This window comes from Thamnophis elegans, chromosome 4 (assembly GCF_009769535.1).
Source record: "Thamnophis elegans isolate rThaEle1 chromosome 4, rThaEle1.pri, whole genome shotgun sequence".
Taxonomy (NCBI): Eukaryota; Metazoa; Chordata; class Lepidosauria; order Squamata; family Colubridae; genus Thamnophis; species Thamnophis elegans.
This window is the reverse complement of record NC_045544.1, coordinates 116,627,439-116,654,599: the sequence shown is the minus strand read 5'-3', so window position 1 is coordinate 116,654,599 and position 27,161 is coordinate 116,627,439. Positions and strand designations below refer to the sequence as shown.

General features: G+C 43.7%; 1 protein-coding gene across 1 annotated transcript in view; it reads right to left on the bottom strand.

The window, feature by feature from the left end:
• The window catches only part of PITPNM3 (PITPNM family member 3), a 149,604-nt gene extending 122,781 nt beyond the window's left edge, over nucleotides 1-26,823 (bottom strand). The window contains exon 1 of the mRNA XM_032216982.1: nucleotides 26,468-26,823. Coding sequence (XP_032072873.1) covers nucleotides 26,468-26,504 — 37 coding nt within the window. The 5' untranslated portion in view covers nucleotides 26,505-26,823. The remainder of the gene's footprint in view (nucleotides 1-26,467) is intronic.
• Nucleotides 26,824-27,161: the final 338 nt, after the last annotated feature.

Here is a 27,161-nt window from a genome sequence, read left to right as displayed (position 1 = left end):
TAAGTAACAAATTAATGGTAAATGGTTCTTTCTGCTTTTTCGCTTATGGTGCGTCTGTGTATCTGTGCCCTGGGAAGACTTTCTTCTCTTGGGTCCTGTGAGCATGATGGGGCAGAGGCTTAGAATGGAGCTGTCAACAACACTTCAAATGATTTCTGTTTTGTGCAGCCAGTAACTAGACCCAATCTTTCTTTTATATCTTTCTTTGGCTGGTTTATTTAACCATACCAAATTTGGTCTTGTTTTGTTCAGTTTTTGGAGCAATATCGTGCTGATACCCAGAGAGATAGATGAGCAGGCAGGCAGATAGATGGACCGACAGAATTGCAAATCCCATTACTTAATTTCTGTCCAACATTCCATTTGTTAGAAAGGATAAAAAGAACAAGCCACACCACGCTACAGTTTATATCTCTCAGACAAGCATCTCTTTTTTCCCTGCAGAGTGATTTAGCATCCTAACCTTTTCCTTTCCTTTTTTTTTCTTTTTGCATAAGAAAACAGCATTCAATCAGAACATACTTTCTAAAAAGGAGCTATTCTTCCATCAAATTCCACATTTATGAAGAGAAACACACTCTGCACATGATCAATAATTCCAAAGCAATGGACTGACGTTCCAAGTTGATTTCAGCCTCAGTGAGCCTAACTAAAGGTCATTCCACAGACCTTATTACCAAGCATATAATCTCCATGTACTAGACTTGTAAGCTCAACCATAGAGGTAGGAACAAATGAAGAATCTTAATTCGGCTAAAACTTGGAAGGCTAAAAATAACTAAAGCAGAGACTTGCTGCGCATGCTGATGAGAAGAAAAGCACCAGAGAGAATGCCAATGAGCTTCTGCTGACGCAAGCCGGCTAGCTGCGTTCCACAGCATGCCAGGTTCCAGAGTGATATCAGACACTAATTTGGGAATCGTGGCTGCAACTTTGCTACAATTTCAGAGAGGAAGGGGAGAGGGGGCAGCAAACAAAAATGCGGTAATAGAACTGAGTTGTGCTTCCTTAACACTTGGCCATTAAGCCAAAGATCAGAAATCCTCAACCAACAGCCCTACAAGGGTTTCTGCCCTGTCACTGCAGTCCAAGCCTTGCAAGACTGAGAAAGTCAACATTTTCAGCCATTTTCCTGCACCAATTCACGTATTAGAGATGTACTATAAATCTAGAAGTTCAACTGGCTTACAAGGAGAGACAATATTTGATTGATTGGTTAATTTGAAGCTGCTCGACTCCAAACAATTCTGGGCAACTCAGAGTACACCAAACAATATAGAACAATATTCTGTAGGAAGTTATCACCCAGCCCCCCCCCCCCCCCCGAAAAATGAAATATCCTAGGAAATATTGAAAAGGCAGAATATTTCTCTGGATGTGAAAAGAAAGAAACATGTTTTAAGCTGCCTGTAGCTTCCTGCCCATCCCCACTTTGTTAATGGGCCATTAAGAAGGCCAAGCTAGTCCACTTTACATAATAAAGACTTCTCCACTTCAGCTACAGGAAAGCATGATAATATTGGCCCCAACTGACCACATGGCATCTGAGAACTCAACCAAACCTGGACACAGCCTAGAGAGTTGCCCCTGCATGGCCCCATGGGAGTCTGACAACCAATCAGAATACATTTCTTGAACAGGAAACAGAGAGGTGGGACTGAACAGGTTATAAAAAGCCTAGCAAGCCCCTCCCCCAGCCCTTCTCTTCTTCTCCACCAATATTGAAGCATGTGATCACCTTTTCTGTTCAGGACTCAAGCCATGTGGTCCTGTCCACCAATAAACCATTTTTCCAAGCAGCCTCCATGTCTCCAGTGTCTTTTTTCCCCACTTGGAGCCAAACCCAGAAGGACATTTCTTTCATCAATACTATTAACAAAACAACTTGGGAAAAGAAAGATAAGCAAGATGGTGAAATCAGTGAACCTTAAACACACACCCCTATAACTAGCATCCAACAAAGGGGGAAACCAACCACACCTAGACCTTCAGCTTTTAGAGTAACCAAATAAGCTTCAGCTATGGAAAATCTACTATTGCTTTCATCTCCCATTGATTCAATAGAAAATTGATAAGCCATTTCCCAAAGAAAAATAGTGTTATCTACCCATACTTTGGTTGGCAGAAATATTTATTGGGGTGACATTTACTGTCCCAATTTGCTGACCCTTATCCTGCTTCTAAGATTCTGTTTCATCACTGCCAGTCATCTGAGTTTCCTCCTAAGTCAAGTGATTTCATTGGATGCACCTTGAAGCTGCTTATGTTATTGAAGTAAGGGGGGAAATATTACTTTAACATCAGTAAAGCCAAAGATAACTTTATCTTGTTTGTATCTCACTCATGAGCTGAAGATCACATGAAAGTAACATGGGGATAAGGCAGAAAAATGCTGCCAGGCCATCTGTTATTGTGGTTGGGTGCATGCAGGGATGCAGCCTTTGTCCTTTTGTTGAGAGGAATGAATTCTACCTAGAATGGATCTTGCCTTTTGTGAGAGAGAGAAATCAAAACCCTTGTAGCAAAGCTAGAAAAAATTCCTTTGCCAGAAGCTAGTTAGAGTAGAAAATATCTGGTGCAATTCAAAGTAAGACTATATCATAGACTCACAAAGAAGTACAATGAACATATTATGGTCTGACATACTGTCATCACAAGAAAACAAAGTTTGTTCTGTAAAGTTTTTAATAAAGTTTAAAGTTTAATAACATTTATATGCCGCCCAATCCCGTAGGACTCCGGGCGGCTAACAATACAAATAAATCAAAAAGAAGAGAAAGAAAAGATAGATTTAAAAACACACCATGCATATTTTGGGGTCAACAGCCCCAGGCCTGCTGGAACAGCCAGGTTTTAGTGGCTTCCCAGAAGGCCGAGAGAGTGGGAAGGGTCCGGATCTCTGCAGGGAGATCATTCCACAGGGCCAGGGCAGCTACAGAAAAAGACCTCCCCCGAGTAGTCGCCAACCGGCATTGCTCGGTCGACGGTACCCGGAGGAGGCCCAATCTATGAGATCTTATAGGTCGTTGGGAGGTATGTGGCAGGAGGCGGTCCCGTAGGTATCCAGGTCCTAAGCAATGTAGGGCTTTAAAGGTAATGACCAGCACCTTGAAGCACGTTCAGAGACCGATGGGAAGCCAGTGCAGCTCGCGGAGGATAGGTGTAACATGGGTGTACCTAGGTACACCTGATATCGCTCACGCAGCTGCATTCTGGACCAATTGTAGTCTCCGAACACTCTTCAGGGGCAGCCCCAAGTAAAGCCCATTACAGTAATCAAGCCTAGAGGTTTGTAACAAGGTTATAAGGCCAGGTAGACTGGCTCAGTGACTAAGATGCTGAGCTTGTCAATCAGAAAGGTAGGCAGTTCAGCAGTTGAATCCTTAGAGCCACGTAACAGAGTGAGCTCCCGTTACTTGTCCCACCTTCTGCCAACCTAGCAGTTCAAAAACATGTGAAAATGCAAGTAGAAAAATAGGGACCCCCTTTGGTGGGAAGGTAACAGTGTTCAGTGCACCTTTGGCATTTAGTCATGTTGGCCACATGACCATGGTGATGTCTTCGGACAGCGCTGGCTCTTCGGCTTTGCAATGAAGATGAGCACCGCCCCCTAGAGTCGGGAACAACTAGCACATATGTGTGAGGGGAACCTTTACCTTTTACCTTTACTATATGAATTGATCCTGTCTGTTCCTTTGAGTTTGCGACTTTGAATCAATACCTGATCCACACACAACAACATCAGAAATGTACAGAATAGTGAACAAAGCAATAAGGAGAAAACAATCAGAAAGTATAAAGCCAATGCCCAAGTCTGCAAAGACAGGGAACAGCCATCTTTAGTCAATTTAAATACTGACTTGGGGCTTCGAGGGGAGGAGCTGCCGCCGTCGGGAGCTCAACAAAGCTCCTGCCAGGACTCTGGTTCGTATATCTCATAAGATCTATAGATATCTCCCCTTTCTGGCAGAAAGGGGCAGAGAGGAGGTCAGTCGTTAGGATCTCTTTGTAATTCATAGCTTTTCTTTTTGCTGTGAATGGAGAAGAGGTTCAACATTAGCTGAGCCTTTACTCCGGCCAGTTTTCCGCGCTGCCTTTTTTGCAGCCTAGGCAGATTGCCTCCCCTCCCAGGACAAAGCTAAGCTATTTAAAAGCCAATCCGGGCGGGGACCATTCCCGAGGAATTTCTTCTATTACTATTTAAAATACCAGCTTCAATTTCGCAAAAGGCTCCCTTTCTTTTTTAGCTGCGTCACAAGATGGCGATCTCGTAGCTTTTGTGTTTGATCTGACGTAGCTAGTTGACCCTACCCTCCTGAAGGCTTCTCCGTACTAATTGCTAAAAGATTAACTGAGGGGAGCACAGACTTTGATTTTTGGCTCGCTTGATTGCTTGTCTTTTATTTTTATTCTGGAATGGCTCCCAAACCTAAACAGAAGCGCTTCCTTAATAACATATCTCCAAAAACTGCTATGAAGTCGCTACCCTTGTCTCCTACACCCTCCACGGGAGATTTGCTAACACAAGAATTCCTTCTCAAAACGCTTAATGATTTCAGACAGGAGATTAATCAACTGATATCGGATTTATGTGATCAATTTGATGCTAAAATTGCTCAGGCAAAGCAGGATATGATCGGAGTAATGACAGTCATGACAGATTATATTGCTGAAACGGAGGACAAATTGGAACTTTTGGAAGAAACTAACCTTAATCTGATATCAAAAATTCAAACGTTAGAACAGGAAATTGAATCTGCCCAAAAAGAACTTGTCATGATAAATTATAACAAGACTGCCTTTGCTATACGAGTTAGAGGACTGCGTGAAAACCAACAGGAGAATTTGAAACAGACATTCTTTGAGGCTTTCAGTCGCTTGGTGGGAAGTCCGGGACTTAACTTTGATTGGCAGATTCAAAGAATTTACCGCCAGAATTCCTGGGTAGCAAAACAGCGACAGCTTCCGAGGGACATAATAATATACTTTACTACAAGGGAATCTAGAAATGAGATAATACAGAGGCTCTACGGAAAGAGGTTGATAATTGATGGGGAGGACTTGATTGTTTTTAAAGAGATACCATTTCAAATATTAAGAACAAGAAGACAGTACGCTTTCTTAACCGAAGAACTCAGAAACTCTCAGATTCCATACAAATGGGAAGTCCCAGCTGGTATTACAGTTACATTTGGCAACCAAAAACACCGCATTAACTCTGTTTGTGAAGCCCGAAAATTTTACTACGAGACCCTGAAGGCGGGACTTCCTGATTCATCCGGATCTGGGGAGAGGCAAGGAGAAGGAGAAGACAAACAGCGAGACACGTGGCTACAAGGCGGAGGGTGTTGTTTTTCTCTTCCGGAAGGGCAGAAGACTAAAGAATAAAGACTAAGCGATGTTTTTAAAGTTTTATGATTTCCGTCTGGGATAAAATGGAAAAGTGGCATATCGATGATGAGACATGGAGACTGAAAGAAGCGTTGCTGATTGTGGACATATATTGTACAGAAGTTTTGTCTGAACTCTAACTCAAATTGTGCATGAACTATTTTCTTAGGCGAGGAGAGCGGAAATTGTGATCTTTTTGAGTTGCGGTTTGGGACGAACGGAGTTGGGAGGTGCGTGGGAGAGGGAAGGGCAGCGAAAGTTTAATTAGATTACCTGGGGCTAGAACGCAAGCTGATGTTTGTTTGAGTTGCTATATCAATATAAAGTTAAGAAAGATTGGTCGGAGAATCTTCAGGAAAGTGGAGTAAACATGGGAGGAGCAATGAATGTGGATAAAATATATATGTGGATATGGATAAAGGCAGGGTGGAAGGTAAAAAATTTATATGTGGAGGTGGGTAAGGATAGAAAGGGAGGTGTTGGAAATGAAAAATGAAAGAAGTATTTGAGTTTAATGGTGTTATAGAAAGGTTTGGATATTTGGATAAAAAAGAGATAAATTAAAGGTCTGAATAGATAGACAAAGCAAGGAGACTTTTAGTTGGGGAATTCTAATTGATCAACTTACCTGGCTCTAATACAGTTTGAAACCCTGCAAGTAGCAAAATAATCGAAATTTGGAATGAGTCACATTGTTTAAGATTTACAGATAATGGGAAGCTGTGTTAACGTAGTGGGTTTATTGACCCTTTTTGTTTCTTTCTTCTTTTTGTGTGTGAGTGTGGGTGTTTTTTTTTTTTTTTTTTTTTATTTCTTATTTTCTACTATTTTTCCTTTTTCTTTTTGGCTTTACTTTTATCTTATTTTTTTAATTTTAAAGTTAGCTGGCCTTATTATACTCAAATGCTTGTTAAAGAATTATGCCGGGCATGGGACCTGCGAAGCCGTAAGGGGGTTAGGGAGGGGGGATTATAGGGGGGAGGGTGGAATTACAGTTTCAATCTTTAGAACAATAAGAATTCACTTGTGTACTGCGGCTCGTTTTTCTTTTTTTTTCTTTTTTTCTTTTTCTACTTTTATTGTAAAAAACAAATTGAATTGTATGGATACACCAAAGTGAGGAGAAGAGGGAAAGAGAAGGGAGAAGTAAAGAGGGAGTGAGAGGGAATGTAAGGAGGGTGAAATGGAGGGAGGGGGAGATGTCTGAGGGGGTAGGGAAGTAGAAGAGGGGAATGTTGGAGGGGTGAAAGGAAAGTTGGAGGGGGAGAAGAGAGGGTGTATGGGGGAATGAAGTGTTATGTTGGGTTTTTTTTTCCTTTTTTCTTTTTTTTATGCACAGTATATAAGTGATTGTATAAAATGAAAATGAAAATGAAATAAAAGATATATATAAATTTAAATACTGACTTGAATTTGCAACCACTGAAAACCCCAAAGTTAGTGAAACAGCAACTGGCAGGTTTAGAAAATGAAATAGAGCATCAATAATTGTCCTAAATATGAGCTTCAACAGATTGTCAGCAAACACAATACTGGGGCAGAGAAGCAACAGAAGGCAGAGGCCCTACAGGAAATAAGGCAATAATGATTTTGGGTGGGAACTGCAGAAATATAGGTTCAAAAGAGCAATCAATAATGTGTGGAAGGGAATCAACAGGACTGAATTGCAAGGAGAGTTCCAATTTGCAGTAAGAAAATACTATGGTGTTTCCTGGAGCGTTGACACATCTGTGGAAGAAATTGGCAATCACTCAGGTAATCTACAGACCTTTTCACTCATATGGTTCTCAAATGTAATATGGAATGGTATCTCCATTAGCAAAAGTTTCATAAGTCCATTTGCAGACTCTCATCGGCCGCACAGTGCTTTTCTCAGCTTAGTATGCTACACATTTTTTCTTGACTTATCTGAAGTAGACTATTTTGCCTCTGGTTAAAGAATTAGAAAAGCTTGATGAAGATCAGAAACCTGAGACGGTAGTTTTTAAAAAATGCTATGATTGGTACTCTGCTATAAGGTAGTCTCAGCCATAAACCAAAGAAAACAGAAACTCTATTGCCCAGAACTAAGGGGAACATTTCCATTGTGGCAATGCAGTGGCTCAGTGACTAAGATATTGAGCTTGTTGATCAGAAAGGTCAGCAGTTCGGCAGTTCAAATCCCTAGCGCCGCTTAACGAAGTGAGCTCCCGTTACTTGTCCCATCTTTTGCCAACCTAGCAGTTCGAAAGCACGTAAAAATGCAAGTAGAAAAATAGGGGCCACTTTGGTGGGAAGGTAACAGTGCTCCGTGCACCTTCGGCATTTAATCATGCTGACCATATGACCACGGAGACGTCTTTGGACAGTGCTGGCTCTTCGGCTTTGAAACGGAGATGAGCACTGCCCTCTTGAGTCGGGAACAACTAACACATATGTGCATGGGGTACGCAAGAAGGACCGATCCTTCTGAAGACAAGCTTTGGAATTCTCAGTTGAAGCTTCTCTCCAATGAATGACAAACAAGATGGGCTAAGCCCACCTTCCCTTTATAGAAGGTGCCATAACATCTTTCCTTCATGAGCTCTTTTGCAACTCAAGAGCACAGGCAGTTTTCATAAGAGACAAATTAGTCTGTATTAGAAAAGAAGATCACTGCACAGACTCTAAAAAAAGTTCAAGTCCTATTTGCAGTCAAGAGTCTCATTAAGCACTTGTGCCAATAAGGACTGCGAGTAACCCAGGCAGAAGCTACACTGAACTAGCATTAAGCCAAGACAACAAAACTTTAACACCTTGAAAAATACTGTTTATTTTTCCAGAACCTCCCCCCTCCCTCCCTCTCTCTCCCTCTCTCTCATCCTCCCTCTCTCCCCCTCTCCCAGAATCAAGCTCATGTATAGCATATGCTGTTTAAACATCGCAACTTGCGTTAAAGCCAAGAAGCCAATAGGCAATGAAAACAAGGGGAGCTGCAGGGTTTCGCCTATCAAACGCTGAATGTTATGGTAGCAAAAAAGAAACACAGCAGTCCTTTTGGCTTATAGCTACAGCAGCATGGTACAAAAAAGATTATGTGCCTTATTGGGTCTGAGAGGGCAACTACCACGGAAAGATACGCTTCTCCCCTGTTGCTGCAGAAAACAGAAAGCACAGCAATTTGGATATTTAACAGATAGTTAATGGGTAAAAATCCAATTTTATATGGCAGTCAGGGCAAAATTATTCAGTTAACAAAATTATTCCTCTCCTTGATTTTTTCAGGGGCATCCTCTTTTTCTCCCTTATGAAATCCCAACTATCCCCCTCCACCTTTTTTTTCCTCTCCTTTGCTTTTTGGGACAGTCTGTTTTTACATAATCTGGATAGAGAAAGAGCAGAGGTACTTCATCAGCAAAGCCAATCAAGCTGCAGATCATTCAATTGTACAGTATTGATTCTACTTTTCCCATTAAATTCTGTGTTCTATTTATAGTGACAATCATCTTTTTATCCTTTCTGAAAACTCAGAGCAGCCACCCCACATGAGCTTACAACTTGGGACCACAAAGAGCCAAGGATTCCCTCCATAACAAAACACATCTTAATACGGCATCCAGTTTCACCACTACATTGAAGGAAACTAAACAAAGCCATCTTAATGGCTTATTAATATAACCATCCATCACATAGAAAATGAGAAAGCTTCTAGATGATTTGGCCAAGAGCTCAGCCAAAATTGGAGATAGGCAACATTTTTTCCCTTTAAGTTTAAATGGGATCATCTATAATGTAGATACTTCTTCCTTGTTATATAATTATTTACATTTTACACACATGCTTGGGGGCAGGGTGAGCACAGGCATGTGTGGCGTGTCCCCTCCCCCATGCCCCATTTTTGGTCCTAGGAGACTTCAGGGAGGCCTGCTAGTCCCAGAATGGGACACGGGGGAGGGGTGTCATGTGCACATGCGCAGGGGGAGTGTAGGGGGAGTGCCCACACATGCACAGGGGCAGGGCTCACAGGGGGGTCACGTGCACATTGCATTATGGGTATGGACACATGAGGACAAAAAGGTTAGCCATCCCTGGGATAGAAGATGCATCACAAGCAATGATACTTCTTTCAAATTAACCCCAACTCCCTAGAAAAATAAAAGGAATACTCTGAATTAAACATGTCAGCCCTCTGAATGTGCATCAACAATCTTTTAGTTACTTCCAGCTCCCTGATTAACCCCTTTAATTTCAGCACTTTCCTCTCAACATCATTCCCCATTTAATTCAAAAGGCTACATTGCTAATTAACAGAATCAAAAACATTTGCGAGGTGGAAGGTATAGGTCATCTGGTCTAACTCCCTACATAATGCAGGACATCCATAGATAAAAGATTTTCCTAGCAGTGAGAACAATCAACCAATGGAACAGTTTCCCTTCAGAAGTTGTGGGTTGTCCATCACTGCAGGCTTTGAAGAGGAGACTGGACAGCCATTTGTCTGAAATGGTATAGAGTCCCCTGCTAAAACAGTGGGTTGGACCAGAAGACCTGCACGGTCCTTTCCAACTCTGATGATGTTCTATGCTCTAAAGCGGGGGTCTCCAACCTTGGCAACTTTAAGACTTGTGGACTTCAATTCCCAGAATTCCTCAGCCAGGAATTCTGGAAGTTGAAGTCTCCAAGTCTTAAAGTTGCCAAGGTTGGAGACCCCTTTTCTAAAGCATTCCAATGAATGGTTCCCAGGCATTCTGCTTCTCTATGCGATTATATTCCTGCTTTTTCTGTTGAAAAGTGTCGCATCCCTTTAGAACTAAGTTGGTCTTCTGGACAATAGAGAACAGGCCATTTGGTCGTGTGCATGGGATTCTTCAATGTCACTTCTTGGCCATCTCTTTCTCAGGGTACAGAAGCCCAGTTCTTTCAACTTTTCCTTATAGGATATGTCTTCTGTAGTCCTCATCTCACTGGTTTCTTTGGAACCATTCCAGCAGTGACCTGCCATCAGGTGAGGCAAGTGAGGCACAGCCTCACCGCTCTCATCATGAAAAGAAAAGAAAAATGTAAAAGGAAAAAGGTGAGAGCTGAGGTGAGGCTAGCTAGCTGCTGCCTCACCGTGGATGTCTCTGCTTAACTGTTTAAAAAAGCCTCTAAAAAGCGCCCTCTACTATGAGGCAGGAGAACTGCATGCTTCATCTAGTCTGACTTTTTAGGCGTTTTATGATCGCTCAAGCAGAATTAACTGAGGCTTAAAAGCCTAAAAAATCCAGAGGTGGGTGAGGCATGCAGTTCTCCTGCCTCATAGTAGAGGGCACTCGTTCTTCCTGTGATTCAACGGTTCAAAAGCTACCCCTCTTCCCTTTTTCTTCCCTTCTCGTTTGCAATACAGTGATAATAGAGGGGGAGCGCAGAGATGTACCTTCATCTCTTCATTGATTTCCCTTTTTACAGAATGAGCCAGCTTCCTGCTTCTTTTATTTTCTGGAGGTCTCACTTCTTTCTCCATTTCTGCCATTTTTTATTTTATTTTTTTGTTTGGTGTGGGGGGGGCGCGCACGCATGTGTGTATGTATCTACTTTGGTGGAGATGAAATGGTTGCTGGTATTATTTGGGAAAAAGCTTTCAGGGGAAGGTTGTGGAGAGGAAGGGAGGGAGGCTCAGGGCAACTTTTAGCGCTGGGCGAAAGCGTAAATGGGTGTCAAACGAGAAAAGCTCCAGCCCTTTTCTTGTGCTTATCTCTTATCTCACAGAGCCACGCTATGCAGAAGACTCCTCAGCGCTAGACTCAGGTCAGTGCGAGCTGCGGTCCCCTTCATGTTGGCTCAGGAAGGAGGGGAATGGTGAGCAGCAGCAGCTGGTTGGGTGCAGGGAGGGAACACGAAGCCAACACGAAGAGGACCATGGTTGGCACTGACCTGAGTCTGACACTGAGGAGTCTTCTGCACAGTGTCAGAAAGAAAGAGAGAGAGAGAGAGAGAGAGAGAGAGAGAGAGAGAGAAATGAAAGAGAGCTGGAAGGAGAGAATGGGAGAGGGAAAAGAGAGAGAAAGGGGGGAGAGGGAGAGAGAAATGAAAGAGACCTGAAGAGAGAGAATGAGAGAGAGAGAAAAGAGAGAGAAACAAATCAGGGGAAAGAAAGGAAGAGAAAAGAAGAAAGAAAGAAAGAAAAGAAAGAAAGAAAGAAAGAAAGAAAGAAAGAAAGAAAGAAGAAAGAAAGAAACTTTCTCAGACCTATGACGAAAGCAATGGCAAGCTAGATCTCTTGCCAAGAAAACTGCAGTTTGCCAGAAGGCACAAATTGGGAGCAAGTCTGATTTTTTTTAAAGAAAATAACAGAGATGGCAAAAAATGCATCTGAAAATAAGATTATTTATAATTTGGGATAACATATTATATTGTCAAACTGAAAAGGCTTTTGATACTTAATTGTCATCATCATCATCATCATCATCATCATCTCTCTCTCTCTCTCTCTTCCCCCTCCCCCCCTTGGAGGGACTGTAGTCTCTTGTGGAAAACATAACACGGAACTCCTCGGCTCCTTGCTCCCCCCCCCCCAAATCTCTTTTTTTGTTGTTGTTGGCCACTGGTGGTCACTGCATATGGTCCTCAGCGATACGCTCCTGCCCGCCACCTCTTTGAAATGCACAAGGATGGGACGAAACGGCGCAGATCCTTTTATTAAAACGCCCTGTATTACGAAGTCATTTTAATAAAAAGATTGTAATGACGTCAATGCCTCACCAGCCATAAATCTCACCGCACATCACTGCATTCCAGTTTGTCTACTTATTTTTTTTAAAAAAAAGTCTGCTGTAAGCTCTCTTTTCCCCTAGGTGTTCCTGGAGCAAAGGAGGGAACCAAAATCGAAGTCCCTGTTCTTGTTTCCCCTTGGGGTTTGTCTCCTTCAGAGATCATGATAGAGTCCACCTCCACCTGCATTTCACTCTCATAACACTTTCTGAGGTAAGCTCAATGGAGAGATCACGACTGCCTTCCTTCACAAATAGTTATCTGGAGACACAAAAAGGTTCAAATTACAATAGGAATACAATACAATAGCAGAGTTGGAAAGGAGCTTGGAGGTCTTCTAGTCCAACCCCCTGCCTAGGCAGAAAACACTATACAGCTTCAGACAGATGGCTATCCACCATCTTCTTAAAGACTTCCAGTGTTGAAGCATTCACAACTTCTGGAGGCAAGCTGTTCCACTGATTAATTGTTCTAACTGTCAGGAAATTTCTCCTCAGTTCTAAGTTGCTTCTCTCCTTGATTAGTTTCCACCCATTGCTTCTTGTTCTACCCTCAGGTGCCTTGGAAAATAGTTTGACTCCCTCTTCTTTGTGGCTTCCCCTGAGATATTTGAACACTGCTATCATGTCTCCCTTAGTCCTTCTTTTCATTAAACTAGTCACACCCAGTTCCTGCAGCCGTTCCTCATATGTTTTAGTCTCCAGTCCCCTAATCATCTTTGTTGCTCTTCTCTGCACTCTTTCTAGAGTCTCCACATCGTGGCAACCAAAACTGAATGCAGGATTCCAAGTGTGGCCTTACCAAGGCATTATAAATTGAATTTGAGCCGCCCTGAGTCCCCTTTGGGGAAAAGGGCGGCATATAAATGAAATAAATCCAATAAATAAATCTAAATCCAATAAAGTGATATTAACACTTCACGTGATCTTGATTCTATCCCTCTGTTTATGCAGCCTAGAACTGTGTTGGCTGTTTTGGCAGTTGCTGCACACTGCCGGCTCATATTTAAATGGTTGTCCACTAGGACGCCAAGATCCCTTTCACAGTTACTACTGTTGAGCAAGGTACCACCTATACTGTACCTGCGCATTTCGTTTTTCTTGCCTAAATGTAGAACCTTACTTTTTTCACCATTGAAATTCCTTCACATTATCTCCATTTATTTTAACCACTTGTCAGACCCTCCCAGGGGTGGGTTTCTCGCCCCGTTCCAACCGGATCGGTTGGAATGAGGCCGGTGGCGTCCTCGCGCACGCACGTGGCGTCCTCACGCATGCACGCGGCGTCCTCGCGCATGCACGCGGCACACGCATGCGTACTAGCGTCTGCGCGATGCTCCAGCTGCTCCTGGAGGAGCGCGCAGGCGCTGTATGCGTTCTGCGCATGCGTGGAAAGCGCAGAATTCGGAAAAACCGGGTAAGGAGCGGGCGCGGGTGTGCGGGCGTGCGCGGGCGTGGGGGGGGCTTCGCCGTTCCCGGAAGTTACTTACTTCTGGGTTCGGCGACCAACCGGATTGCAGGGACCGGTGCGAACTGGTCGAAACCCACCCCTGGACCCTCCTCTTTATGACTCACAGAGGGAAAGCCCAACTCTGGTGTTTGACCACCATCAGTGCTACATGTAAAAAAAATGCTGAGACTCTCTTCTCTCCACCCACCCACCCACCCCCACAGTAAGCAATGCTGGCTTGTGAAGATCTCAGAGTAGCCTTTGTTGTCATGGAAACCGCTCACTCACCACTCAATGAAGCAGACAGTGCAACTCTTGTCCCACCCCTCCCTCCTTAAAGGCCACAGGGGCCAAAATCAGAGTCCAACCATAGAGTCGGGGTGACTCTCCTAGCAGCATTGGAGCCATTTTACCCAGAGCAAAGGTTGCAAGGAAGGAAGACCTTTTTCTGGTTTTTGTTAGAGGGAGTTGGGAAAGATTTGAAAACAGGAGTCCCTTTTAGCAATGGGGAGATGTGAAATATTATCGAGGCTTACAATCATCTGCATCCCTTGCCATAGTTTTTCACTGCTTTTTCTACCAACATGATTAAGGTGTTGCTCACCCATTTTTCTATTCTTGACCCCATGCTGCAAGGCCAGTCCTGCACACTCATTCTGAAGTTTGGTCGATGCCAGAAGAGACAACCTGACAAGAACATCAGCTGAACAACTGAGAGGTAAGTGAGCAACAGGAGCCGATAGGCAAAAAAAAATATGGATAAGCACCTCTGTCTTCCCTGGTTAGGATAGAAACCTCTGTATTTGTTTGCTCAGCTCAAATTCTGCAGCTCTTGCAGGGATACTGTTTAAAATGTAGATGTTAAATGCTTGCTGCGAGATTAATATCTTTGGTTAAATGTGCAATTTCCCTATTAAGCCATCCAATCTATCAAAGAAGGATTGTTATGAATGAGCTTCTGTTCAACCCATTCCCTCCAGGGACAAGGTTCTTCTGAAAGGGTTGAGGTTAATTTGCCCAGATGCTGTTCTCAAGTAGTCTTACAGAAGGTGCCTGAGAATAGGGAAGTCTCCCCTTGCCTCTGAAAGATGCAGCAGCATTGCCTCATTTCAGCTCCTGCATGCCTGTCAAGGTTCACGTGTCACTTTGCAAATCTGCGTAACATTTGCAAGCATTTTCACAGGAGCCACACAAACTACAGTGCATAGATATGTTGCTCTACATCTAACAACAATCCAAAAAGCAAGAAAGGCAAAGAACCCAAACCAAGTGAGGGATAAATTCACCAGTAACCCACAGCAGGAGGAGGGGAAGAGAAGTAATGATAAAATCCAGCACTGTGAGGAAATGGGTGGGAAAGTTCAAGCTTCAGTTTAATTGAGCAAGACCACGCGGTTGTGGGGTTTTGAGGTTCACTAGTTCTAGGAATGTCCATCTTATCTCTGGATGTGGTCACACACAGACACACCCCACCCGACTTTCATGGCTCCTGCAGGTAGCAGCCATGGCCAACAAGTCTTCTACACAAATCCATCTTGTATGCAAACTATGCCTATTCCTGAATCAGGAGGTCCTGCTCATGGTTGTGTTGAAAGAAATGTCCTTCTGGGTTCAGCTCCAAGTGGGGAAAAAGACACTGGAGACATGGAGGCTGCTTGGAAAGATGGTTTATTGTTGGACAGGGCCACATGGCTTGAGTCCTAAACAGAAAAGGTGATCACATGCTTCAATGTTGGTGGAGAAGAAGAGAAGGGCTGAAGGGGGGGGGGCTTGCTAGGCTTTTTATACCCTGTTTAGTCCCACCTCTCTGTTTCCTGTTCCTGCATAAGAAATGTACTCTGATTGGTTGTCAGACTCCCATGGGGCCATGCAGGGGCTACTCTCAAGGCTGTGATGAGTTCTCAGATGCCTTGTGGTCAGTTGAGTAAAGTTCCAACATTATCATGCCTTTACTCCCATCTCCCCTGGGGCTGCAGTGGAGAACTCTTTATTATGTAAAGTGACTAGCCTGGCCTTCTCAATGGCCCATTGACAAAGTGGGGATGGGCAGGAAGTTACAGGCAACTATTCTATCTTTTAAAACAAGTTACTTTTCATATCCAGAGAAATATTCTGCCTTTTCAATATTTCCTAGGATATTTCATTTTTCTGGGAGAGGGCTGGATGATAACTTCCCACAGTTGCTTTTGCCTTGGACACCTCCCATTCGAACTAGTGCAATACACTCTACACAGGGTCGCCTTGAAGACCCCTTGGAAGCTGCAATTGGTTGAAAATGCAGTTGTGCAGATAGTTATGAAGTGCATAGTGGTGCTAGATGGATAGATTCAGTTATAGTGTAGGAGGTTAGCACCCACCCCTCTCCTAGGAAAATGAAATATTTTAGGAAATATTAAAAAGGGCAGAATATTTCCCCTAAAAGGGAGGCAGAAACTCACCACACAAACACACACACAAACACCTTTGTTAATAGGCCATTAAGGCCTGAGCCAGCTTATCTGCAACACAAAAGACAAAGCCTCCAGGACATAATAGGACCCATCTAGCAACAGAAACTCATCACATGGCACCTGGGAAGATTACATCATCCAGCAAGACTCAACCAAACTTGGGCCTCAAAAGATAACCTACACAGTTGCCCCTGCATGGTCCCATGGGAGCCTGACATCCAATCAGAATACAAGCTCAAACTCAAAAGACCAGAGAGGGTATAAAACCCAGGGACTCTCAGCATCTCTGCCCTTTTCCTTCAAATCTTCAGGGCATGTGATCCCCTTCCCCCTCCAGGACCTCAAACCATGTGGTTCTGTCCACCATTAAAACCATATTTCCAAGCAGCCACCATGTTTCTAGTTTCTTTTTCCCCACTTGGAACTGAACCCAGAAGGACATTTTTTTCCCAACAACAGGAATGATGAGTGCATGTTGGAAGATCTGCTTAGGGACAGATGGTCATGGAAAAAATATGTGTGGTTAAGAGAAAACCATAACTTGATGCAGTTCACCAAGTTATCTGCAGCATTAAAAGCTGCACTGGCTTTCTATAGGCGACCTGGTGTAATTCAAAACATGAGTCATCAAGCTGGAAGACCTCCATGCAGTTGTTTGCAGGACTGGCTGTCTACAATGTGTCTGCTTATCCTATGCGACTGAATATAATGGCCATGTTTCAGATGCTTTCTACGAGACAATGTCATGTATGGAACTAAGTAGGATGCCCTTTCTATCACAAAGCCTGCCCTGTCCTATCTGAGAGTCAGATGGCCTCCCATAAGGCCCTGAAAACTTGATATGGCCGTATTAAAATTTGACTGATTAAATGAACAATCCTACTTTTCTGCAAGCAATTTCTAAAGTGTTGTATGATCCTGTCTAGAAATGAGGAGTTGAATGGGAATGCTGTAGTTGGTCTCAATCTTGTGTATTGGATATTGGTGGGTTTGGTTTCTTTGTATTTGTTTTTAACCATATATAAACTTCCCAGAATTGGGAAGTTTATTTGGCAAGTTGGAAGGCCAAATAAATCAAATAAAAAGGCACCTGAGGTAGAACAGCCCTATCAGAAGACTGGCCTCCAGCTTGGTTGGGGAAAAAAATCTGAATTCTCACACCTGTGTTCTATTGTATGGCACACATCAAAGCACAATGTGACCTTTTGGATTTTGGCTATGTCGGAGAAATTTGCTATTGTAATTTATGAATCATGGTTTATAGTTTAACCCAATGTATGATTCTAGCCAACTGTGATTTAGTCATAATGAAACAAATAACAGTTCAGCAAGATGAGCAAACCCAATCTATTTGACAGAAGTATGCATAACTTCTGTTCCAGAAATAATATAATTCAACAGCAAAATCTAGGAAAGAAAGCATGATTCATCTGCGTAAAAACATACATGTGTCTACCAACACTGAACTACAACCAACAGGTAACAACTCTATACATTCCTAGAGAAACGACTTTTCCAGCAAGTACCTGAAACGTTCCCATTACCTCTTTTGCTTTGCCTCGGTGTCCTGCCCCATGGAAAGTCCAAGTGATGTTAGCCGCTGCAGAATCAAAATTAAAGGTCACCCAACCAGCCTTTATCCAATACTTGTTTGTGGGGGAGGGGAGATAATGCTTTGAAACCTCTAGCACTGCTTGCTTTCTTCTTCAGATAACATTCATAAGCCCAGGTCAACAAAACATAGTATTAAGTTCCCATAACATGGAAAAACAAACCTATAATCCAAATTATAACTAGTTCATGCACCACAGTAAATAACCGACTTCCCATTGTAAATTGGATCACCAACTATCCAACTGCATTTTAGCTTAATCTAGTATGATCCCAAATCTTCATGAGTTTTTACAGATTGCATTAAAGACATGTACTTTGCTTGATTTGGGCCAAGTAGGCTCTGTAAACAACGAATATACAAAGGCAACAATTTAGCTTACGGTAATTAAGATAAACCAATATTTGTGCTGATCCAGCCCAGAAGTCTGATCCTGTCTGTAGAGAAACTCCTTGTTGTTTCTCCACAAATTTTCCCATCTGTATCAAATCAGTTTCGGCTTAACTATGTTTTAGTTTCACCACAAATATCAAAAAGCCAAGGCTGTTCACTTATCCACATATTAGCAATGCTATCAACTGGGTCTTTCTACCAAACAATTTTAGTCCACAAGAAAAAACAGGTGAAAGGACCACATATTTGTCCAAATATGTGTTTCTTTTTCTTTGGATTTTCTTCCAAACAGACAAACAGAAGGCAGAACCTCTTAGGAGAAACCAATCTTCATCCTTCTTAGGAAAAACAAAATGTTTAGAAATACCTCAGAAGATCAAGGCTGTTCTCCCAAGTTCATATCTAGTTGTTTCTTCTCTTACTGGCTTCCTTTTCAAAAATAATAGGGATGACAGGCAAATTTATACATGGGATGTTTCATCCTGTCCAGTGCTATAACCACAATGCTGGCCCTTTATTAGGAAGGACGCCCCTTCCAAAATTGCTAATATTCAAGTTCTCTCCGTCAGATGTCAACACGCATCCACAGCCTGAAGATGAGATTACAAAAAAAGGACATTGCTTGGGAAATCCACAATTTCCACACAAACAGCTGCTCTGCTTCGAGGGTTTTTTATGCTGTGTAATTCTACCTCTTTTAACTAAAAATGAATATATTTCCAGAGGTTCACACCTGATCTTCAACAATTAAGCCAGTTAGCTGTCATACCACAGGTTGTTCCCTGTTTCCATTACAGCTACTTAGCTTAATCCATTTTGTTGCTAGCTGTTAATAACAGCCTTGGAGATAGCATGCAGGGCTCAGTAACACTACTCTGTTCAAACCCAGCTTTCATGTCACTCACTTCCAAAAGACAAGAGTTTCATTCTAACTGGTGTTTCAGCAGCAAAGGGCTTTCCCATTATTAAATTGGTTTACAGATTGGACTAACACAACAACACAAAATGGGCTTTAACCATGATGATGTTAACCATAGGGGCTAGCATTTCACATGTTGGATTGGGTTTGCGCAATCCAAGTAATTTATATTGTTCAGCTACCTTAGCTCCATCCATGGATCAAAGTAGTTGATCAAAGGGATCTTGGAGTCCTAGTGGACAACCATTTAAATATGAGCCAGCAGTGTGCAGCAGCTGCCAAAAAAGTCAACACACTTTTAGGCTGCATAAACAGAGGGATAGAATCCAGATCATGTGAAGTGTTAATACCACTTTATAATGCCTTGGTAAGGCCACACTTGGAATACTGCATTCAGTTTTGGTCACCACGATGTAGAAAAGATGTGGAGACTCTAGAAAGAGTGCAGAGAAGCGCAACAAAGATGATTAGGGGACCGGAGACTAAAACATATGAGAAACGGTTGCAGGAACTGGTCATGTCTAGTTTAATAGAAAGAAGGACTAGGGGAGACATGATAGCAGTGTTCCAATATCTCAGGGGTTGCCACAAAGAAGAGGGAGTCAAACTATTCTCCAAGGCACCTGAGGGTAGAACACAAAGCAATGGGTGGAAACGAATCAAGGAGAGAAGCAACTTAGAATTGAGGAGAAATTCCCTGACAGTTAGAACAATTAATCAATGGAACAGATTGCCTCCAGAAGTTGTGAATGCCCCAACACTGGAAGTCTTTAAGAAGATGTTGGATAGCCATGTGTCTGAAACGGTATAGGATTTCCTGCCTAGACAGGGGGTTGGACTAGAAGACCTCCAAGGTCCCTTCCAACTCTGCTATTGTATTGTATTGTATAGTTAATATGGTTGTGTATGCCCAGAGAATGACTGAGTCCACATAAGAAGCTATACTAAGCTTAAATAGATGTGGTTAGTTTGTCATGTAATCGGACTCAAGTCATTGTCTAAGCATATAGCCCAAGCCATCCCATCAAGCCATGATATGATTGATAGGCATAACATATAGATAGACAGTTGTATTTATTTACCCAGAAACACCCAGCCAAACTAACCATAGCTTAATGTAGCTTACTTTAAACAAAGTTTCCATTTCATGTGAGGTTGTGCTAATGCCTAAGTTATAGTTAAGCAGCCCATGTCTCAAGTAAAATAAGATGGGGGTTCAGGGCTGATTGATTACAGCGTTGTTCCTACAGTAGAATCTATGTTTTTCATGCTTCTATTTCAACTCTCACTCCAATTGAAGTGCAGCAAGAGCTTTATTCTGAAGACAGACTGGGAAAAACTAATGTTTTCCTACCTCTTTCATGTGATTCAGAGACTTTGGATAACTGTGGGCTTTAAAAATATAGTCATGCAGGAGGAGAAGCAGTAGCAACATGCACCAAGTTGTAGAGATGTCTACAACGAAGGAGGGAGACGAACAAACCATGGCCAGCCAAAATTGTGTTAAGTCACGTTTATTCATTTAGAACATTTATATAGCTCATCCAACTCAAACAGTGAGAGTCTGGGCAGCATACTAAATCATTAAACAAAACAAAACAAAATACCAGCAAAGCAGATTTTTTTAAAAAAATAAATGACTATCAGATCTAAAATATATCTCACCAATCAGGAACACTGCTAAACCTGACACAAAGGGTATTTGCTAGATGCCTTAAATACAGCTAACATTAAGTCATACTTTACAGCTCATAGAAACATGACTGTTGTGTTGGGGATCCAAGTTTATAAACTGGAAAGGTCTGGTTCACACATCAAGCAAAACAATAAAAGCAGATGATGTATGTTAAGGCAATGTGTGATAAACTGAACTTAAAGTACTTTGATTAGCAGAAGTACAATATTCAGCTCTGAATTCTCCCGTGCTGGAAGAATAAAAATGAAATAAATATCCATCTTCCTCCAACTTGATGAGGGGAAATGAGTACCTCCTGCTAATTAAGCCCAGAATTCATTCCTAAGTAGCAGTTGGCGTAGAGGCCTCAGAAATTCTGCTGCAGTTTCCTGAAAGTGCAGAACATTTTAGAATATACTTTAAAGCAGGGGTGTCAAACTCGCAGCCTGTGGAATGGATGCGCCCCGCGCTGGCCACACCTAAGGCCCAGTTTTGCGAAGGGGGGGGGGAAAGTTGTGATACATCATGTGACAACATGAGTTTGACACCCCTGCTTTAGAGCAGTATCATTCCTCCAATTACCTCCAATAGACCGATTAGATCCCACCGATTAAGCCTCCTCCGAATTCCATCCGCTGGCCATTGCCGGCTGGCGACTACCCGGAGGAGAGCCTTCTCTGTGGCTGCTCCAACCCTCTGGAACAAGCTCACCGTGGAGATTCGAACCCTCACCACCCTCCATGCCTTCCGCAAAGCCCTTAAAACCTGGCTGTTCCGACAGGCCTGGGGCTAAAGAGCTGTTGCCCCCCTGCTTCGAATGGTATGACTGTTGTGTGTTTTTAAATTATGTATTGTTTTGTTTGTCTTTTTATCCCTTTTCTGTATCCCCTTCCCTGACTTGGATTGTGAGCCGCCCTGAGTCCCCTCGGGGGGGTGGGGGGAGGGTGGCATATAAGTGCAATAAATTCCTGGATGCTTGAGAAAGTCACGACTCTGCCACCTGACTCTTGCAAACATTCTGGAACATATTCCCACGTGCTATTATGAACATGAGGGAGGAAAGTACCACAGCATTTTAAATTGCCAGCCATAGTGATTCATTTTTCAGCTCCAGCTATGCATACGTAAAACACTAAAGAGAATTAGAATTAGATTAAATTCTAATTAGAATTTAACCACAGATAACTTCAGGGACATATTCATGAGTTTTCAAGGCAACCATATAGAAGTCATTGTCACTGTTTTAATTTTTATTTTCTAGCCCGAGTATTTCCTGATGCACTGTAAAATCGAATCACTGCCCATCCAAACGATATATCCAGGACTATGCCTGGCACCTCTTTAGCAATCAATATTAGTGGCAGCCAGTTACGGGAAAAGGAAGAGGTCACCTCTGTCCATACGAAGGGAAAAAAGATGCCTCCAATTGGAGCCATCCCAATGGTTGATGCCAGACATCCTTCAAGACCAGACAGATTCTGCCTTCCAGTTTCGCCTAGAAAAATTAAAAGCTCAAGTTGTTTTTCCTGTTCTGCGAGGTCAAAAAAAAAACCCATTATATAAACACTCTCCCAAACTTTTCTGAAGTCCCCAGCAAGAAACTAAGAAAATCCATCAGAAGTTTTGCAAACTCTTGGAGTTCATCTCTTTAGTATTTCCTGAACAAAACTGGGAGATGCACTTGTTTCACTTTGGAACAGATATTAAGACAGCTTTATGACCTCTTCCAGAAAAGGGAATATATATCTTTAAAGCAGATTTTTTTTAAAGGAAAGATTCATAAAATAGCAGTAGAAAAGCTACCTTGGCTAACAGCTTTCTCTTTCCCTTTGTGGTTTTACAGTCAAACAGCCAGCCTTAGCAATAGCACTTAGATTTATATACCGCTTCAAAGTGCTTTACAGCCCTCTCTAAGCGGTTTACAGAGTCAGCATATTGCCCACAACATATAGCCAGGGGTCGGCTTCAAAATTTTTAGCAAGGGGTTCTCTGCCCAGGTGTAGAATGGGTGTGGCCATGGTAGGCGTGGCCTAATCCACCTCCTGCAACACGGTGGTGGGCGGGTTGCCCTCCCTAGGCTCTGGAGGCTTTCCTCGAGCCTCCAGGAGGGCGTTTCCGGCCTTCCCAAACATCCGGTATGCCTATTTTTCACCCTACCCGAGCGCACGCCCTGCACTTACCTGCATTCAAAATGGGCTGTAGGGGGACTCCTGGGAGGGGAGGGAAGGGCAGAGCCAGCCAGGAGTGGGATTTGGGGGTTCTCCAAACTGCACAAAATCTTACCTAGAGGTTCTCCCGAAGCCATGCAAACCCCCAGCAGCCTACCCAGAGGTGGGTTCCTACCAGTTCGCACCTATTTGGTAGAACCGGTTCGTCAAATCTATCAAACCGGTTAGAAGAGGTTCCACCAGTGGACCCGGAAAGCAGGCCACACCTACAGAAGAGGTTCCAAAATTTTTTGAAACCCACCACTGACACACACACACACACACACACACACACACACAGACAGACAGACAGACAGACTGACACAGAGAGAGAGAGAGAAAGAGAAAGAAAGGAAGAAATTAATAAAGAAAAAAAGAAAAAAAGAAAAAGAGTGAGAGATGAAAGAAAAAAAGAAAAAAAGGACAGAGAGACAAAAGGAAGGAGAGAGAGAGAGAGAGAGAGAGAGAGAGAGAGAGAGAGAACATGGCCAGCAAGCCACTCCCACAAAGGAGGCCACACCCACAGAGTAGGTTCCAAAAATTTTTGAAACCCACCACTGAGCCTACCCCTGCATCTGGCCCGCAACAATCTGTTTTACCGACTTCGAATGGATGGAAGGCTGAGTCAACCTCGAGCCGGTAAGAATGTTAGCCTCTAACAAGTAACATATTAGGACATTAAAGGCAGAAGAGGTTTTGCTTAATTGCCCCTTATTGCCAGCACCTCAATGAGCATTGTCACTTGTTGGAGGGAAGTGTCTTCCAGTTTAGCTCCTACAGCAATGTCCTAAAAGGAAAGCAAAATAACCAGGGATGGAGACAGAATAATTAAAAGAGAAAGGAAAGCCAACTTTCTTATAATAAGGTCCCCACACCATTAATGCCAAATCCGAGCACTTTTCTCATATTCACATGCCTCCTGCTTTAAATGTAAGCCCAGTGCTCTTATTCAGCTCCTTGGTACAGAATTCTTTATATATTTGGGCAATTTATTTGCTGCCATAGTTTTCCAGTTTCACAGTAGTAGTAGTGGCTACAGCTGAAATGCAATCTTCCCAAGGTCATAGAGATGGTTAAAATCTCTGAACTAGAGAGACTGAAACATCCAAACTATTACAAGTAGTCCTCTACTTACGATCACAATTGCCCCCAACATTTCTGTTACTAACTGAGACAGTTCAGTGACCATTGTCTCATTTTATTATCTTTCTTGCCACAGTTGTTGAGTGAATCACTGCCATTATTAAGTCAGTAACAGGGTTGTTATTAACAGCTTCTCCCCATTGCTTGTCAGAAGGTCAGAATAGATGAATCACATGACCCAGGACATTGCAACTGTCGTAAGATGAATCAGTTGCCAAGCATCTGGATTTTGATCCCATAGGGATGCTGCATTGGTCGTAAGGGTGAAAAACAGACATCAGTCACTTTTTCCAGTGCTGTTGTCACATCGGCCATTAAATGAACAGTTGTACATTGAGGACTTTTTGTATTTCGGGGCTTTAGCGTGCAAAAATCTTTCTTGCATGTCAGCTCAGTTTAATTACTACAAATGGACAATCAATTAGTAATCGGAATCTAGCATGCCTTTGGAATGAAATGCCCACCAGACAATAGAGAAGTGAGCTTAGCCTGTCATAGGGCAGAGAAGCAGTTGGAAGTCAGCTTAGTTAATTTAAGAGATAACTCTTGCCAAGGTTTGCCCAAAGCATCCAAGGGTCAGGTGGTACTTTCTGAAAAGAAAACCAAAGAGCTTTCAGTTATTGTGGATTCCTGTTTCAGAAACACCTATATTGTGGTACACTGTTTTTATAGCTTGCAAAATAAGCAATATAGATCAGATAGGTACCTTAACTTTTCATGTGGCATTTAAGGAATAGCAAACCCGGAAAAAATGACACTCCTTTGAAACATTCTAATGCTTAGGAAACGGGAGAAAATCATGTAACATTAGTTAATAAAGACAACCCCATTCACTTTTGCATCAGGCGATGAAGGACCCTTAGAAGCCAGTCAGTTTGAGTTCCATTCTATCTCATCTGAACATTTCTAAAGTTCAAAAGGAGCCAAAGCAGAGCCACAAAATAGATGGAATGTTGTTGAAGATACCTGGAGAGAAATGAGCATGTTGCAGAATCAGAGTTGTCATGGCAAAGCTGGGCACCATGAAACCCTAGTTGGCAAGGCAGAAAGACTGTACATCCTGAACACACCTCCTGGTAAACAGCATGCGGTATATTCTTCCCGAAAAGGGCAACCGGCCTCATTAACATTTGCATTTCTACATAATCAATTGTGCTGAAGTCCCTGGGAAACACCAGTATATACATTCATAAGATGCCTGAGCAAGGGGGGGGGCAACAAATTTCAGTGGGGGGGGGGTCCTCACATTCCCTTTTGCAACCCATGTTTTATATGGAGGGGTGGGGATGAGGTTTCCTTTTGCTTTCCCGGTCATTTGAAACTGGACACACATACCCTGGAGAACAAAGTGCTTGTTTTGCCATTTAAACTTGAAGCCAACTACTAGCAAAAGCAGATGGAGGTTAATAGCGACACATGTCATACAAGAGTTACAAAACTGGAAACTTGGCCATAGAAGAATTAACATTATTAAATATTATTGGGGATTGCCCTAATAGTTCTGGCAAAAGAAAAAAATGTTTTTTTTCTTTCTGGCTACTTGTCAGATTGCTCACAATTCTTCTCTCAACTGCCATAAAACTGCCTGCAAGGGAGAATCCTTCTGTCCCAGCTAAAAAAAAAAAACACCCAGGTCTCATCCTTGAGACTTGACAGCACTATGGATTCACAGTGGTGCTATTTTCTCTCTGGAAAGCTGTGATAAAGGGACAGAGGGGATTTGCCGTTCCCTCGGCAAAGTTAAAGTATGCATTCTGTACTGCTTAACCGATCTATTAATACATTCGCGTGTCAGAAAACGCTATCAACCTTCGTCAACTTTCCTTCCCAAGGAAGCGCAACCCGAGTAAGAATTGCACCCGGGAAAGTGATGGGTGGTGGTGGTGTAAAAATCCAGGTTTACCGTCATGAATTTCCTTGACCCAGCAGGATGAAGTGCCAGGACAATGACCATGAAAGCAGCGGGCTTTACCCCTAAGAAATTCAGAAGAGCTTCCACTGTTATTTGCATTGGAAGCGGGTGGCGCAGTCTGCTAAACAGACCGATGGTATAACCCGGGACTAAGCAACAGAGGAACAGTGCCTTCCTGCCACAACAGCAGAAAAGCACTCCATACATGTTCAGAGTCCTCGCGCTTTAGAGGCCGAGAGCAAGAGCCGCAACGGGATCCAGTGGGATCCGAAGGAGACGGAACACGGCCACAAGGCTGCAAGTACTCAAAGGAGGGCGCGCCGCTCTCACAGACAAGGCGCCCCCCTGCCCCAGCTTTGGCGCCGCTGGCGAAGACTCCCCAAGGCCGCGTAACTCTGGCGGAGGAAAAGCCTCCCTTCCCGCGTGCCGCTCCTGATCCCGAGCGCTCTGCACGTGCTCGGGAACCCTCTCGTCCCCTTCTTCGTCGCCGCCACCCATCCACCCACCCTTTCGGCCATGCCTCGGCTACCGAGCTGCCGCTCGACGAGGCAGGAAGACGGGGCACGTGCGAGGGAAAACCAGAAGCCCCGCCGCAGAAGCTCGCTCACCTGGGCGCGGCGGCGGCGGCGGCGGGTCGGTCGCCATCGCTTCTGAATGCCGTCGAGCGCAGCGCCTCCCCGTTGGCTTTTCCTTGCCGCTTGCGCGCCGTCTCCAGCGGAGAAGCTGCGTCTCGATCCCCGGCCTGACTGAGGCTCCCGTTCAAGAGCTGGAGAAGCTGCGCTGCGGCTGCTCCCACAGCCGCCCCCCTTCCTTTAAAGGCACCACAGTCGATTCGCGGGGAGGGGGGCGAGAGAGGTCTCTTTCAGCGGCTGGGGAGGGGCTGCCGACCCACCCCCGAGCCGAGGCCCCAAACTGATGGCACCCTCCCGGTGGCGCAGGGCTGCTGCAGCGGCTGCAGGTTTTGCCGCCGCGCAACCAGGCAGAAACATTTGAGTTGGAGAAGCTGCGCCCCCCGTCACGCCCCTGTGGAAAAGCAACCGGCGGAGGGCCGGAAAAGGGATCGCAGTGGCTCTCCCCGCTCTGCCCCACGCGTGGTTGGGATCAAACTCGAGGGGAGGCTCTTCCGCGTCCACGGCAAAAAGAAGGTCCCGAGCATGTACAGAGCTCATTTTCAAGGCGGTGTCTGAATTCGCACCACGGACTTAAAAGTAAATTTAGCGAGGGCTGAACTCACTTGATATGCTAAGAGCTTGGTTGGAATGGCGGCGGGGCGGGGGGGGGCAGTGTGAAGTGTTGTGATCA